The 17,619-nt window shown below is 45.1% G+C and overlaps 1 protein-coding gene across 1 annotated transcript; it reads right to left on the minus strand.

Annotated features, from left to right (window-relative positions):
* Nucleotides 1–243: 243 nt before the first annotated feature.
* LMOD2 (leiomodin 2) lies at nucleotides 244–8,997 on the minus strand. Its single transcript, XM_028136607.2, has 3 exons — nucleotides 8,640–8,997; nucleotides 1,187–2,569; nucleotides 244–683 (listed from the first exon to the last, which is right to left on the minus strand). Exons 1-3 carry the CDS (start codon nucleotides 8,910–8,912, stop codon nucleotides 657–659), a joined length of 1,683 nt encoding a protein of 560 aa, XP_027992408.2. The 5' UTR covers nucleotides 8,913–8,997; the 3' UTR covers nucleotides 244–656.
* Nucleotides 8,998–17,619: the final 8,622 nt, after the last annotated feature.

Genomic DNA, 17,619 nt, shown 5'->3' on the forward strand with positions numbered 1-17,619 from the left:
TGATAAATGATTAAATTGACCCATAAATCTTATGAGAGTGTGGGGGTGTCAGTAGACTTCCTGGATCTCATATTAATGCCTCCAGGATGATAATGTCCACTTTGGGGTCTTTTTATCTCACTACCAAGATGACTTTGAAGAGAGTTTTTGACTCCAGACCTTTAGGAAGAACTCTGATCATGTTTTTCTTGAAGAAGACAAAGAAAAGCAAATGCTAAGGACCAAAACCCTTTTTGGGTGATAATGTAATATTTTTAATATTTAACAATGTTACATACACACCTGAAAATGTATCAACTCACAAAAAAATTATTAGTTTGTTTTTTTTTAAATAAAAAAAAACTTCAATCCAAATTTATTGGGATTACAAAAATAACAGCTCATTTCATTAACTCAACAGCTCAAAGCTATGAAGCATCTTTAAACAAACTGCTTCCTGCCAATATAAATCTCATGACATTAAAAAATAAGTTTATTTTCATATTTACAGTAGAAACATGCGGACTGTTTCTTAAGATTCTCTTTGGACTTCATGGCTGAGGCTCTTTTTAAAGTCAGAGGACATTTCCAACTGAAGAAGGTATTTGAGAAACATCTCCCAACGCGTTTTACTTCATGCCAGTGAAAAATTCTGCATCCTCTTCTCACGATTGTTTTTATCGCAGAGCGTCTGGAACTTCCACCTACAAAATTAGGGGATTTTCTTTCAATAAAAACAACACAAATGAGGAAGGGAAAAATATCTCTAAGGCATGTGTCCAGCAGGACTCCCTGAGAGGAGCGCAGCGATGGATTGGTTTTTGCTACCTGGTATTAAAATTGTATATTACAAATTAGGTTTGAAACCACTTGCAACCCTTCGGTAACATTTTTGACAAGTGGATCTTTTTTGGAATGCAGATTATACTCCCTGATTTTGTGTTGTGTTTTTTTTTTTTTTTTTTTAATTAAGGGAATCAGTATTTTTATATGTTGGGGCGTCTTTACTTTGGGGCTGGCCCTTAAAACCTTAAAGGACCAGGCACATCTCTGAAATGGAAATCCGCCCACCAGGGACCTGCTCCTGATGTTACAAACTTGGTAGGCTTGCTCTCGCTTATTAAAATAGTAACAGGTATTTTGGGAGGCGACCTGGGTGCCGTTGCGCAGTGGGGCCTGCGCCCCGGGGTCTCCTCGGGGTACTCACCCGCCTCAGCTGCCTTAGGCTGCTCCCCCGAATCGCTTCCATGAGGCTGTCGTGGGCAGATCTCTGTGGGGTAGACGGTCGGTAACTGTCTTCTGTTTTCTTCTCCTGCACGGGCCTCAAGGCATTTTTTATTTCCTTTAGGACATTTTTCGGCTGTTTCTTAACCCTTTTCCCTTTTTTCTTTTTCTGTCCATTTTGTAAAGCCAGCTGGGCACTCTCCTGTTGTTTGATGACCTCGGCGATGTTGCGGGTGATGAGCTTTTTCTCGGGGAGCGGCGGCGGCGGCGGCGGCGGCGGGGGCGGCAGCCTGTGCGGAGCGGGAGCGGGAGGCGGCGGCGGCGGCGGCGGAGGGGGCGGGGGCGGGGCCGCCGGGGACGGGGGGCGGCTCCTCACGGTGGGGACTTTCTTGGGGAGTTTGGGGGATGACCAGGGAGACTGCCTGGGCGATGCATAAGGCGAAGAGCCGGGCGTTCCCCTGGGCCAGACCGCGGTCCTGAGTTGGGCGCCCCCGTCAGCGCCCTCCTGCTGCTTCTGCTCCTGCCTGCGCTTCTGCCTCTGCTGGTCCATGTTGCGCGTCAGGAGGCTGGTCATGCTCATCCGCGGCCCCGGGAGCTCGAAGTGGTAGCCCAGGCGCAGCAGCGTGGTGTTCTCCCTGAGCAGCTTCACGATCTCCATCTCCACCTGGCTGCCCATGATGTGGCGCTGGTTGTGGAAGCGCAGCTCGGTGAGCACCGCGTTGTGCTGCAGCGCCCTCATGATGGCCAGCACGCCCTTGCCCGTGACGAAGTTGGACTCGATGTTGACGCTGGTGATGTGCCGGTTGACCTGGAGCATCTCGGCGATGGCCGCGGCCGCGCTGTCGTCCGCGTGCGTGTTGGCCAGGCTGAAGGTCCGCACCACCGTGTTGGCCCGCAGGGCCTCGGCGAAGCGGGCGAGCGTCTGCGGCGTGATGTTCTCGATGTTGTTCAGGTTGACCTCGCGGGTGTCCGGGTCGTTGTTCCGGATCTTCGCCAAGGCCTCCTCGATCACCGTGGGGTTCCCGCTGGGGTGGAGGGCGGCCGGCGACTCCGTGTGCTTCCCACCGTGGCCGTTGGTCAGACTGATGTTTTCTAATTGACTTTTAAAAGTCTTCGGCCTGGCGTCGTCGGGGTTGACACCATCGTAGTTTACAGTGCCATTGATAGCTTTCTCGTCTTCCGCTGCGCTCTCCTCCTCAGGGCTGTCCTCCTCCTCTTCCTCCTTCCTCTTCTCCTCCTCTTCCTCCTCCTCCTCCTGCTCCTCCTCCGCCTCCTCCTCTTCGGTGTACACCTCCTCGGACACCTCACTGTTACTTTCAGTAAAAATCAGCTCTTCCTCACTCTCCTCTTTGTCTTCTTCTGCAACCTAAAGAGCATGGCACCATCATTAAGTTTGTCATTGCTAAGCACACTTTTTAAATTTACCAAAGTAACGTGGTTTTGCAATACCCTCGATTTTGCAGACCTTGTTGGGCTTGGGTTCAGCAGACAACATTTTCCATCTGTTTGTCTGTGTGAAAATGAACACCTTTAATTTTAAAATGCTTACATATAACCTAGATTTGCTGATCATTAAATCACAGGTTATTTATTTTTTGTCATTAATCCACTGTTATTTTAAATACATTTTAGCGAACAGACCATATGTTGGAAAAAAAAAAACACTGTCTTGATTTCCCCAACTGCTGCCCGTGTCCCTCCCCTGTCCCCAAATAAATATTACATGTCTACAGCCACAGTCTACATATTTAAATCCAAGAGTCACTGTTCGTAAACAACGTTCAGGGAATGATTAGCACGTGATCACACCGCATTTCACACAGTGATTGGTTCCGTTGTCGTGTGGCGTGACTTTCTGCAGCAGTTTGAACACGTGCAGGCCCATGTCCCACCTGCGCTGAGCCACACCCCAGCCGTGTGCACTGGTTTACTCGTGGTGACTGGTGAATGCACGCATTTACTAGACCTATTCAGTATACATTTAAAGTGACAGTAGTGCATATAGAAAACTTTTCTGTGAAGGTAAACTTTTCATACACACTTAATTTTAATTGTCTACATAAGTAAAAACAGGCTAACTAGTTTGTCAATTTTTAAACATATGTATTCGGAAAATCTACCTTACCAAATTAGTCCATGATATCAAGGTTTTACTGTTATGGTGTACAAATAAAATGAATACATTGTTATATGTCAATTATATCTCAATAAATAAAGAAAAAGAAAAAGCAACACATGGCAAGTAACACAAAAATATAGAAGAAGAAAATTTAATCTCCTTGGTGACCAAGGTTAACATTTAATTGCATACTTTTTCAACAAACATTTCAACAAACAGCTTTTTCTACAAACATTTCTTGTGTTTTCTGCAGAATAAGCATTTAGAACGCAATTTGTTGAATTAAAATTTACCGTCATGTTGCCACTTTGAAAAATAAGTTGGCACTTCGGCTTTGGAAAACCCGTGGTAAATTTTGTATTCTCTTCACTACCTGCTCTGAAGTACTTGACACCTAGCCTGCGTACAATTTTTAGAAAACTCACCCCTCCCTTCTGGAATCAGCCCTCACCCCTTTGTCCATGCGTGTTTCTCCATCCCAAAGAAACACATGGCAACACGAAGACACAACATGTTAATGGATTTCTTCTCTTCATGTTCAAGACTTTTCATAAATTTGGTCTCCTGTAAGCAGATGTGACAGGAGCCAGGTGCTGTCAGCCCGGCCTGTCTCGGTGGAGACAGGGGCGTCATGTGCTTCTCCAGCATTTATCTTCCTCGGGGGCAGAGCCTGGCACAGGTGCCCAGAGACCCCACACCCGTGAGCTGCTGCTGGCCCTGCCCCTGCTCTGGGGCAAGAAGCCCAGGGAGCAGGGCTGCTGTCAGGGCAGCAGGGCAGCGCTTGGCTCTGTGAAGAAAAACGCTGAGGTCACCCTTTTCGGCAAATCAACTTGAAATCTCACGCTAGTGCAGGGTTAAATGAGACGGACCGCAGAAACTGGACTCTAAGGGTAACGAGGAACAGCAGAGAACAGTAGAAAATCTTAAAGCAAGCCATTGCCTCAGTCCACGGTCTTCAATTACTTACCACGTTTCAATTATGAAAGACCTTCAGGCAAACACAATTTCACTTTGTCTCTCCTTTTACAAGACTCTATTAAAAAGTCCAGCTGACTCCTTTCTTTTTCTTGCTACCTTTTCTGATTTTAAAAAGAAATTGCTGACAGAGTTCAATTTTTCCATGTCCCTCCCCTGTCCCCAAAGCCTTGGTCCTTCCCTCTACCCTGGCAACTTTTTTTTTTTTTACCCTGAGGGCTCCTCCTGCCTGAGGCCTGTGGAATGAGCCTTGGATAACACTGTGTTTGTCTCCAAGTTTGTTTGCCCAGTTGCTATCACAAAATAGCCTCCAGTTATCCACTTGTTTGGAGTGGCAGGCACCAAGTGATGGCCTGGGGAAGGGGTCAGCCTCCTGGAATGGCTTGTCCAGTCTTAATTTACTCTCTTCTTCAAGATCAGGAGGGAGAGGGACACGTGTGTGTGTGTGTGTGTGTGTGTGTGTGTGTGTGTGTGTGTGTGTTTAGCTGCTTCCATATTTACAGGAAAGGGGCCTTTCTCAAAATTCAAGGTATGGCGCCTTGAATGCCACCCTTACATTTTTATCCACTTTGGTTTTTAAAGAACTTTAGGCTTTATCTGCAAGAGATGTTGTCCCCTCAAAACGTACGTTCTTCCAGAAAGCCTTCTTTGACACCCCCTGAAATCATCCTGGCGACGCATTCCCACGACGTTGTACTTCCCCCTAAAAAGTGCCTATTTTAATGACTTGATTGTCATTTCCCCCAAAGGCTGTTAGCAGGGTGAGGACAGGGATCATGTCTGTTTCGCTCACCTGGCTCAGCATGTAGCAGGGGCTCAATCAATATTTGCTTACTGAGTGGATGTACAATGACATGGGCTAATGGCCTGAGTCAGGACTAGGCCAGGAGAAAAGTACTGACAAGGCTGGATGGGGGTAAGGTGACCAACTGGCATGGTTTTTTTGGGGGGGATTGAAAACTATCATAGGAAGCTGGGTTTGGGGTTCTAAAATCTAGCTAGTACCAGGCAAGTGGAGGTGGTTGGTCACCCCAGATGGGGCGGGAAAGGGGGGAGGGTGAGGGGACATCTAGAAGAAGAATAGCAAAAGGGAGAAAGGTGTCAAGAGAGGGGAGGTGGGAGAATGCAAAAAACAACCTGCCTACTTTCTAAATGAGTCCAGATCTCCTCTCCGCCACTGCTCTGGAGTCGCCCCTGCTCCTGTGAGAATGGGGGTGGCACGATGGGGATGCAGTGAGGCAGTGATGGGTACCGTTTCTCCCAATCGCCTTCCTGGCATCGTTACATGAACAAGGAGGCAAGAGGCTTGGTTTTCAGTTCTGGTTCTGGGTCAACCTGTAAAGAGCCGGTTGACTTTAGACAAGTCGCCTCTGCAGGGGGAGCGGGGGGTCTCAAAGCAACTCCAGTAGAGTTCAGGGCAGTGATGGCGAACCTAAGACACGCGTGTCAGCACTGACACGCGTAGCCATTTCTGATGACACGCGGCCGCTCAGGCGGCCGCATGCCGAGGATGAAACATTTGCTGCTCCTGAGGATGAAACATTTGCGAAATAATGTTTTTTCCTCAAAGTGACACACTACCCGAGTTATGCTCAGTTTTTTGGCGAAGTCTGACACACCAAGCTCCAAAGGTTGCCCATCACTGGTTTAGTGGTTCTCCACCTGTGGCGTGTGTCATATTCACACGCAGGGCTTGTGAACGCACAGACTGCTGGGCCCCGCGCCCAGAGCCCCTCGTTCAGCGGGTCGGAGGGAGCGTAGAATTAGCCGCTCTGAGACGTTCCCAGATGACATTGTAGGTCGGGCATTCACATTTTTAAAAAATATATATTTTTATTAATTTCAGAGAGGAAGGGAGAGGAAGAGAGAGATAGAGAAACATCAATGATGAGAGGGAATCATTGATTGGCTGCCTCCTGCACGCCCCCTGCTGGGGACCGAACCTGCAACCCAGGCATGTGCCCTTGACCGGAATCGAACCCGGGACCCTTGAGTCCGCAGGCTGACGCTCTATACACTGAGCCAAACTGGCCAGGGCTGGGCACCCACATTTCGAGAATCGTGGTCTTTGTGCCATTAGAATTTGGTTTGAATGTCAGCTTGCTTTTAAAGTGTAGATCTCAAATGCATTTCCTAACCTCTCTTCGTCTGAGTTCTCGTGTGCGGGAGGTAAGAACTCAATGAAATGATGTGAATGTACTCAAGCTAGGGGAGTTAGAGCCTTGGTCTCCAAGGCCCATGGAGCTATTTAGTGTTGCATAGCTTTGTGTGAACCCGGGGGCGGGGGGAGCGGGACAGAGACTGTCATTCAACAGAAGTTGAACATGATTTTCATGAGCTTTTATAGAGCCAGTAGCTACAAAGACCCCCATCTTCTCCTCCTCCTGCTCTGTGCTGTGTGCTCCTCACTTATGCTGTGGCTCCTGACCCGCCCGCCCACCCACCCACCGCCTGCTTCGAGCTTTGCCCTGTGTCTGGAATGGATTTACACTCTCCATCAGCGAGCTTCTGCCCAGCACTCCGCGTGACTGCAGAGACAGCTGGCCGGCGAGGAAAGCGTAGTGAGAGAAAAATTAGCCAGAAAGGAGTCAAAGTTCATCAACACGGCAGCCTCTCTAATTGACTCGATAAGCCACGGGCAGGGATCCGCCAAACCTTCGGCGGGATCAGGTGGGCTCCGCCCGCCGCTGACAGCAGGCTTTGCCCTCTGTTTCCCACCAATCTAAAGACGTGATGGCATTAAAATGCCTTTGCCGGGTTATTGCTGCAGTGGCTGTTCGTCCTGCATCTTCTGGGTCACCTTTAATCTTTTTATGAAGGAATTTCTTTCCTAACTGTCATAAACATGTCCTATTTCATGTATTTTAACGCACATTCCCACATCAGGAAAAAAAAAAAAAAAAAGACCTCTAAACAGCATGGCTGTGGAGGAATTGACCTTAAATCCTGGCCTGTCATGTGTGTCCTTCCTTATCACCTCCCGCTCCAGCCCTTCCGTGCAGGCGGCCAGCGTGGCCTTGGCAGACACCGGCCCGATCCCAGTGACCCTTCCTGCGATGATTGACATGGGCAAAGCTCACACATATCTTGCCACAAATGTGGCCCACACACCCTATCACCAAGATCATCTAACAGCGCCTGGATTAGTCCTGGGAAGTCTTACCATGGGCTCCAGGCCACTGGCCTTTCAGATGATTGTAGTGAAGCACAGACCTTTTAAACTATCGCTCCTGACCCGTCTTCCAGAAATTCAAAAACTGGCTGCATCAATGTTCTTCTTGCCGTTACCATTTTCCCATAGTCTTCTGAACTACTTTTCATGATTCATTTGGCAAATTTAAAGCAACGTTTACTGGGCAGAGAACAAAAGCGCGAGAGGCCTGCGCGCTAATAGAAGTCCATTTCCTGGCCCCAGCATCACGGCTGTAAAGTAGGAAGGAATCTGAGAGCCGTCTACCCAGGCATGCTTACCCTGGGCTCTCAGGTGGGCTTTGGGTGTGTGTCATCACTTGTGAAATTCTGTGGAAAAAGGTGTGTGTGTGTGTGTGTGTGTGTGTGTGTGTGTGCATTTTCTTAAGGAGGTCCACAACAGACCCAAATGTCAAAGGGGTTTTGGTTGACACGCGCACAATAAAACCACTGGCTCCCAGTCCCTCAATGGACAGCCGGGAAAGAGGAGCCGGCGTAAGTGACTTAGACACAGAAGGGACTAGAAAGAAGGTCCCCTGACTCTCGGTTCCATGTAATTTCCTGCCACCCCACACTTCTTGGTGTTGGAGAAAAAGAAACTTTTTACTGTAGCCACATCACAGTCAAAACAACGAGTACCCATTTTTGTCTTTAAAGAAGAAAATAAATTTACTTAATTGCAATATATATATATATATATATATATATATATATACACACACACACATATATATATATGTACACACACACACACACACACACACACACACACACACACATATATATATATATAAAACCTCAGACACAGATACTATGCCACATCCCCAACTTATAGCTCAAATTAGACTTACGTTTGGCAAACTATCTAAACCTATGCCTTACTTTCGAATTATTTTCTTCTTGAAGATTCCGTCTTTAGCCAATTATTAGAACCCCAGCCAATCATTGTACATATTACGATCCTTGGGGGGGGGCGGGGAGGGCATAGAAGTCACAGGACTATTCAGCCCGAGACAGTGTTCAGTAGCAGGTAATAAGGACAGAAAGGTGAGGAGGACTGCAGAGGGAGAGAAAGCAGGTTCCTAGGGCTGGGGTGGGGAGGTGGGGGGTGGGAGGGGGCGGGAGCAGCCAAGGAAAGATCCGGAAAGCCTACCTTTCCACACTCCCCCAGCCGCTCCTTCTCCAGCAGCTTCTGGGACTCCTTTTCCCAATAGGCCATCAGCGCCTCCCGGCTGAAATTCCCCGTGGGGGTCTTCTCCGTCAGACTCTTCTGTCGGAGCCCCACCGGAAGGTTGCGGTCAGGTTCAATGTCTTCCAACTCCCTCTCCAGCTCCTTCAGCTCCTCGGCCGACAGGGAAGCCAGGAGCTCGTCCTCGTCGATGGATTCATATTTACTAAGTCCTCTCCTGTAGCCGAAGGTAGACATGGTCCCTGTTTGGTCAGACCCACAAGGAGCTTGAGGACCCGGGCATGCAAGGCAGCCAGGAGCAGGCGAGGCGGCCAGGGGCAGGCTGGCCAGCAACTGGTGCCGGGAGCGGCTGCGATAGCCTTTTAAGAGGGTGATGCAGGCCCTGACAATGCGGCGGGGGTGAAGGCATGGGCTGTTTTAAGCATCAGACGTCAGCTAGACATTTGAACACAAAGAATGTCACATCAGTGGTGGATGGAGGTCTCAGAACCAGTGGGGATTATGCACACACTGGCCAGCGACAGATTTAGCTGCGCCTGATAGCTCCCGAGGACAGGCAGAGAGGTTTCCGATAGGGAGAGACACGGTTTTTCACTTTGTATGCAAACAACAGGGGAATACAAGTTCAGGTTGAAGTGACTGGCTACCACCACCGTGGCCATGAAAAGCGTCCTTTTAATTTGAGGGGTGGAGAAGTTAGTTATTCAGCTTCTAAAGACACAGTGATGGGAACAGACAGCTACGCTCACAGAGCACTTTAGATGTTTTATGGCATTTTGTAGTTTACAAAGCACTTTAATACAAGTTTCCTGATCACAAGTCCTGTGAGACGGCGAACAGTGTCCTCCTTTACAGATTTTGGCAACCAAGGCTCTGAGAGATGAAGTAACAGATTGGGAGTCAGCCAGCCAGACTGCGAAGTGGCCTTCTCCGTGGCGCAAAATGGCTCCCCTCTCCTCAGCCCTGAGGGTTAGGAAACACCTAGGTTTGCAAATAAAACTCGGAAAAGACAAACAATAATACTGGGGAGGATTTGTTAAGAACTGACACTGTGCCAGCCTAGTGCTAAGGGTTGTATATAGTTCATCTCATTGAATTGTACGGTTCTGTAAGGTAAATATTATTCCCACATTTTACTAATATGGACTCAGAGAGGTCAAGTAACTAGCCCAGGGCCACAGAGCTAGAATTTGCACTCATATTTGTGTCTGGACTAAAAACGGAAGAGAAGCTAATTTGAAATTATATATATATATATATATATATATATATATATGCTCATATTCTTATGAATGTGATAAAATATATAGCTCATGAGACTTTGTAAATGTATCATTTTAGCACAGAGATAGATAAAAATCGGTTAAAATGTATATGCGTTGAAATATACATTTATGAATACATGTATAATATATGATATTTTGTTTGTGTACTCAGCAGCTGGTGAATATATAAAATATTTGGATTGTTTCCAGGTTTGGGTTATTATAAATAATGCTGCTGTAAGAACATTTATATGCAAGTGTTTATGTGGCCATGTGTTTTCATTTCTCTTGGGTAAATAGGAATTGCTGAGTTATATGGTAAATTTACATTTAATTTTTTCAGAAACTGACAAACTATTTTCCCAAATGGCTGCACCAATTTACATTTTCATCAGCAATTGAAGAGAGTTCAAATTTCCCCATATCCTAATTTGCTATTGCTTTTTCTTTTCTGATTATAGCCATTTCAAGAGAATGAAATGGTATCTCATTATAGTTTTAACTTTCATTCCTCTAAAGTTAATGATGTTGAGAATCATTTCATGTGTCCATTGTCTCTCTTATGTCTTCTTTGGTAAAATAATTATTCAGATTTTGTGCTCATTTTGAAAATAGGTTGTGTCTTATTGGGACATATATTTTCCATATACTCTGGACTTTGTCAGAGATATGATTTGAAGATCATTTCTCCCATTCTTTGGCTTGTCTATTGGTGTCTTTTGAAGAGCAAATGTTTTTAATTTTGATTAACTTCAATTTATCAAATTTTTCTCATATTGCTTGAGTTTTTGGTGTCATAAGAAATCACTTCCTAGCTCAATGTCAGAGAGAATTACTCCTGTTTTTTTTCTAAGAGTTTTATAGTGTTAGGTTATTATATTTAGGTTTGTTATTCATTTTGACTTAATATTTGCATAGGTGTAAGATAAGAATCTAAATTCATCTTCTTGCATGCAAATACCCAATTGTCTTAGCACTTAAAAAAAAGACTATTCAATTGCATTGGTGCCTTTGTGGAAAATTGCTTGTCCACAAATGTAAGGGTTTCTTTCTGGACTTTCAAATCTGATCTATGAATCTGTGTGTATTTTCTATGCCAATACCACATGTATAGCTCTGTTGTACGTAGTGAAATTGCAAGTGTAGGTACTCCAACTTTTTTCTTTTGCAAAAATATTTTAACTATTATTATCTTAACTCATTATAGTATACTGTCTCCAAAAATAGCTACAACTCTTTTCAATGATTCTAATGAGAGAGATGATTATGAAATTAGAAATGATGAGTTCACTGGATTTTTTTATGGCCTGAGCATATGCTTTTGTATAGCTTCAGTGGTAACACATCTTTTCTTATGTGAAAATGGTTTGGTTTTTGGAAAGGACAGCAAATCATTATAGCCAAGTGTGGGGAAGAAGATTAGTTATTCACAAGTATAATGACATTTTAGGTAAAATAATGAATTATGATTAAAACTATAGTAAAACCTTTGTATGTTTTTTTAAAAAGCACAAGAAGCAAATACATGAAAATGAAAACACAAGTTTATTTCTTCAACAATTATGTATTGGCCCATATGATATGTGCAAATTTGAGAGTATGTAATTTATGTACAAAAAATAGTGGAATTGCATTTTACTTTCCTTTCTGTCTCTCTTTCTTGTTTTTAATTTTTCGGCAACACTTTGATGTTGTTTTTATTTGACAATGTATTAAACACACACTGCATGTCGGATTCTACTTTAGGTGCTAGAATCAATGCGGTGAAGAAAACTAACAGCATCCCTTCCTTCACGGAGCTTGCATTCTAGTTGGGGGAGACGGACAGCATGCAAATGACCCAGTAACTACAGAACATGTCAGACAGAAGCTCCATGGACAGAAACAGAGCAGGGCAAGAGGGAAGAAAGGAGATTGTGGGAATAATATTCCAAGTAGGAAAGATCTCTGTAATAACGCGACAGTTGAGCATAGACCTAGAAAAGTAAGGGCTTGATGTGTGCAGATTATAACGCTACACATTTAATGTGATTATAAAATAATTACTCAGATATCCTTGGAATCACAGATGATCAGAACTCAAAGGCACTTTCAAATACATGGATTCTCTTTATCACTTCTGTTCAGTGGTCACCTAGCCTTTGCTTGAACACTTTCAGTGGAAATTTTACATTACCAAAAATTCATTCCATTGTTGGATGGCTCAGTCATTACAAAATTCTTATTTCTATCGTGTTGTAAACTGATCTCTTGAAAAACCAGCCTAAAATTTTTTGTTTTATCACTGGAACAACCCAGAATAAATAGTCTCATGTGAGTTTTTTCTCACAAATCTTGGGTGGCTCATGAATGACTGTAAAAATGACTCCAAAAGAGGAGACGTTAAAGTGTTTGCTCTGTGGCAGCATCACTGGGAAAAAATGGCCTCTCAGGGACACTACTTTAAGACAATATCCATTTAGATATCCTAATATATATGTTAAAATGACTCTGATTATGATAATAATCGCAACTCATTGGGATCTTAATTCACTGGATCCCCCTTTAAATATTCTCCACAAACTTTAAGTCCATTGAATATAATTCTGCTGAGTGACAAAACACCACCACCTAGCCCTGGCTAGAGTTATGTATAATGAATAATTTAGATTTCCTTGCAACCTCGTCTATATTAAGAGGGGGAAACAATCAAATCATATTTCTAGCACCACCAGCATTTTCTATTTTGGGATTTTAATTTGAGCACATTGTGGTGTGTTTATTTAAAATATATTTTTATTGATTTCAGAGAGGAAGGGACAAGGAGAGAGATAGAAACATCACTGATGAGAGAGAATCATTGATTGGCTGCCTCCTACGTGCCCCCTACTGGGGATTGAGCCCTCAACCGGGGCATATGCCCTGACCAGGAATCAAACAGTGATCTCCTGGTTCATAGGTCAACACTCAACCACTGAGCAACACTGGCCTGGCAAGCACATTGTGTTTTTGAGCAGAATTGCTTTTAGAGTCAATGATACTATAAGCCTTTTCAAGATTAGCATCGTTTGTTAAAAAAAAAAAATCTTTATTGTGGGGAGAATTATTTTCATGGTTCCTGATTGGCAATCAGATACACACTGCTTCCCAGCATATTGTCCAGTTCCCTTTTTAGTGAAAACAGTTTCTTCTTTCGCCTTTTTTTTCCCTTTGGTTTCCTCTTGAAAATGCTATTATTTGTTTATTATGCACATGTTTGCCAAGTACCTGCTGTGTGGGCAGGTACTGTGCTGGGAGCTAGGGTTACACACAGAAAAATAGAAATTGATCTGGCCCTGCTCTCAGGAGTTCATCCTCCAGGGAGAAGGCAGACAACTGAGGGCAGCGGAGTGCAGTGAGGGCTCCGCCAAGAACAGCAGGAGGAGACGGGTGGAGTGCAGATGCAGAAGCAACGTGCCCGACTGGGAGTGGGAGTGTGAGTCGGCGAAGGCTCAGAGGTTGATAAAGAGCTTTCCACACAGACAGAGAGGCCTCTGAGCAAACCACAGGAGGATGACAGCATTATTCGGGGTAGGGGTGGGAGTATGAGGAGATGGCCAGAATAATACAGCTGTTTCTTGTGCTATGTCACACAGAGTGCTTTGGTAACTTGACCCCTTCTCCCCCATCATTTCTCTCTCCCTCCCTTCTTCCTCCTCCTCCTCCTCCTCCTCCTCCTCCTCCTCCTCCTCCTTCCTCTCTCTCTCTCTCTCTCTCTCTCTCTCTCTCTCTCTCTCTCTCTCAACAGCACCATATCATGCCTGCACATGGTAGATGCATATAGATGTTGAACATTTTTTATTTGAAGGGCCATGTCAAGGAGTTTGGACTTCATTATCATCGACTGTTAAGTGGAAATCTCTAACATTATCCCATAGCCAGCCTTCATAGTCATAGTTTGCCTTCTTTAATGTAGGCAACTGTTGATCCTGGCAAGTGTTGGGAGAATGCCGGAGGTTCAACAAGAATAAAACTCATCAGCACCTCCAAAAATCAGCAGTGCCAGCCCTGCCAGCGGATCTGGTATTTCCATAAGTAGCATTGATAGGCAGCGATTGGAGACCTTCTAATGCCACTTGTACTGGCTGCAGCTTAGCACTCTGTATGCAGGAGACTCCCACTGCCTAATGAGTTGCTTAGCGTGTTGCCTACGTCCTTTTGGTTATTAATGTTAGAAGTATTGGGAGGCCCTACCAATCGATTCTTTCTTTTCTTTAATAACCCTCACATTACAAGAAGAGTTTGGCAATTTCTGGAATTGTTCATATTGCAAAATGTTTATATCAGCATTCCCATTTATAACACAGAACAGTTAAATGAATGTATTCTATGCATACATTTAATAAAAGTCTCACCTCCCCTGATCCTCTGCTTTATTCTGCATTACACCCCTGTCACTCGCAGATTTAATGCGTTGTCATTTCAATAATTGAAAGGACCCCAAAGGTCCAAGATTTCCAATTGCATGTCATTTTACTGAACTAAAGTTAGTATCCTCGAGCTTAAGATGTTTCATGAAAACACTTAGAAGATCTCCACCTGGCTGTCTCCCTGGCACTACAACTCAACCTGCTTCAAAACAGTAACACCGTTCCCCTCTTTCTTCTCCCCCCGCCCCGCCCCTGCCCCCACCCCTGGCTGCCGCGTTTCTGAGCGGTACCCCTCCTCCACCCTCGTGTGGGAGCCTGTGTGTTACCTTTGGCGCCTGCTCTCATCTACGTTGTCATCTTGTCATCGTCACTCGCAGGCTCTTGAATCCGATTTCACGTCTCAGCTGGAGCCTAAGCTGCAGTCCTTTTCTCCTGCAACATGGTGCAGTGTGGCCGGGCGCTCTCCATTCCCCACACACAGCCAGAGCACTCCTGGCAAACACGCGTCTCAGCGGGTCCTTCTCTGCCTAAAACCCTCAACTGGCTCCCATTTGCTTCAGGCAGAATCTCTAACCCTGGACCTTCCAGGATCCGGACCTGCTCACCTCTCCAGCCTCAACTTGGGTCACTTCCTCCAAGTCTCACACTGGGTTTTTGATCTCCACACTCGCTCCATCCCCAAGCCATTGCGCGTGCTCCCCACTTTGCCTCCCCCCGCTCAGGTCTTCAGCAACAGGCTCATGGGGAGACTTTTCCTGATTCCAGGGACCAGCTCCGTTCTCCCAGCTCCCACAGAACTCCATTCCCTGGCAGCACCCCACTGGGGGAAAGGGCCTGGAGTAGTTTTTAGATGTCCAGAAATTAGGTTTTTAAAAAAGTCCAAATCATATCAATGGCAGTGTAGACAGGGGTAGATCTAGTTCTTATAGAGTCTGAAGTTTGTATGGTGTTGAGGGTCTCTCTAATAATAATAATAATAATAATAATAATAATAATAATAATATAATCCTATATAATAAAAGGGTAATATGCAAATTGACCCTAAAGGCAGAACTACCAGAAAGACTGCTCGACCAGTCACTATGAGGCACACCGACCACCTTTTGGTCTCTTTCCCCGGCCAGCAGGCTCCAATCACCGGATGGCAAATGGGGAACCAGGGGTGGGTGGTGGCGGGGGGCGGGGCCAGCTGCGGGCAGCTGGGGAAGATGGCCCTGATCGCAGGCCAGGCCTAGGGACTGTACCTGTGCACAAATTTCATGCGCCGGGCCTCTAGTTTATAAATAAAAAGTTAGTTAAGAGAGAAGGTTAAAACATAATAAAATCAGGACAAATGACAAAGTCTGAGGGGATTTGAGCTCCTTCTAAAATCTTAAGCAGGTTCCAGAAATGCTTATAGAGAAATGCTACTTCATTATAACATTGAAGCCCCCTCTCCCCCGACGTACACGCCACTATTCCTGGGAACCCCGACACTCACAGGGATGTGGCCACTACAGGCTCATATCTCAGGATGCTGTTTTTGTTCATTTCATGAATGCCTTTCTTATTTAAACTGTCCCCAATTTGCTGATGAAGAAACATGGAAAGCATGTGCTATAGTTTCATTTGCAAAGGAAATTCTCTTATGCTCACAAATAAAAAACAAACAAACTGGAAATTGGACACACCGAGTCACCAAAAACAAACCAAACCTGGGAATTCTCTTATTCTCACAAATGTCAGGGCTGTCCCTAATTTTCATCTTCCGTGTACCTCTGCCTTTTTTTTTAGGCTTATATAATCACTCTCACTACACAGATGCGAGGATGCTTCCTGGACTAGATCTAACACGTTTCCCACTTACACAGGAGGATTGAGTTTTCAGCATTTCCTACCACGGTCTGTCATAAGGCTGCTGAACCAAAGTGATGAATGACCCCTAAGGAAGTTAAGCTCCCGACTTCCCTCAGTCTGTCCCCTGGAGCTGCTCAGCTCGCTGGAGAGAGGCTCCCGGGGGAATGTCAGGCTAAGGTCAGGCTCTGGACGCACAACAACCAAACAGGCCCCAGGGATCAGCTGAGAACTGGCAACACCCTTATCAAGTCTTCACTCCCAGGCTTGGCAGCCAAGCTGATCTCCCAGCTATGCCAGCTTGTGGTGGAGTGAGCATGAGTCAAATTTAAAATTATTAGAGCTATTTATAACAATATCTTGCAATTGTATAATATTTACAGTTTACAAAATGCCTTTACATACAACGTGCCAAGCAGTCTAACATAGTAACTTGGTCTCCATTTAATCACTGTGTAGCCCTGGCCAGGTGGCTCAGTTGGTTGGGTGTCGTCTTGTATACCAAAAGGTTTCGGGTTCAAGTCCCAGTCGGAACACCTACCTAGGTTGCAGATTTCATCCCCAGGGTGAGTTCGGGAGACAAGGGATTGATGTTTCTCACATTGGTGTTTCTCTCTCTTTCCATCCCTGTCTCTCTCTCTTCTCTCTCTCTCTCCCTTCTTCTAAAATCAGTAAAAACATATCCCTGGGCGAGGATTAAAAAACTATGTACAGCCACCACTTACAGTTTGTGAGGCAGCACGTGGTATAATCAACACTATTATTTCCATTTTTCAAAGGGCAAAGATGGGTTTTGAGGTTCTGAGAGGTTAAAAAAATCTCTAAGTATACCCAGCTAGTGAGTGGTAGAGTCATGTCATAGGTCCAATCACTTCTCATGCTGAGAATTGCTGCTTTGTCATTTCAAAATTTGCCAAAGTGAAAGACAGACCGAAAAATCAGACATTGTTAACCCAGCATCCGATGCTTTCCCTTATGTATAGTAGATTCGATTATCTTTTGTTGAACTAATTCAAAAACATAAAAATAAGTCCCATGCAAGCAAAGAGAAAGATAAACTATGTTAAAACTGTAAACAACAAAAACAAAAAAATGGGGGAGGAGGGGATTTCCAGAAAAAGCAACAACAACAGAAATGAAGAAAGAACAGCTGACTTTCATCCATCAGGCCTTTCATCCAGTGCTGCAGACCATCAATACGGAGTTCCACTCATGCCACGGGCAGATTTGAGATATATCGTACGAAATTCTAACAATGAAAGTTTTCCTTGGGGTGTGTGGAAGGTCTGTTTATTCATTTCAGCAACGAGCTTCCTGTAACCCTGCGTGTTGATAGCAGGGTCTTGTAGAGATTTGCTCACTGTGGTGTTAGATGGGTCTTTTCCCTGGGAGGGCTCCCCACTCACCGCAGGTTCAGGACAACCGTCCCTTTAGAAAACTCCCAGTCCTGCGGGGAAG

Source organism: Eptesicus fuscus, chromosome 14 (genome assembly GCF_027574615.1).
Source record: "Eptesicus fuscus isolate TK198812 chromosome 14, DD_ASM_mEF_20220401, whole genome shotgun sequence".
Classification (NCBI taxonomy): domain Eukaryota; kingdom Metazoa; phylum Chordata; class Mammalia; order Chiroptera; family Vespertilionidae; genus Eptesicus; species Eptesicus fuscus.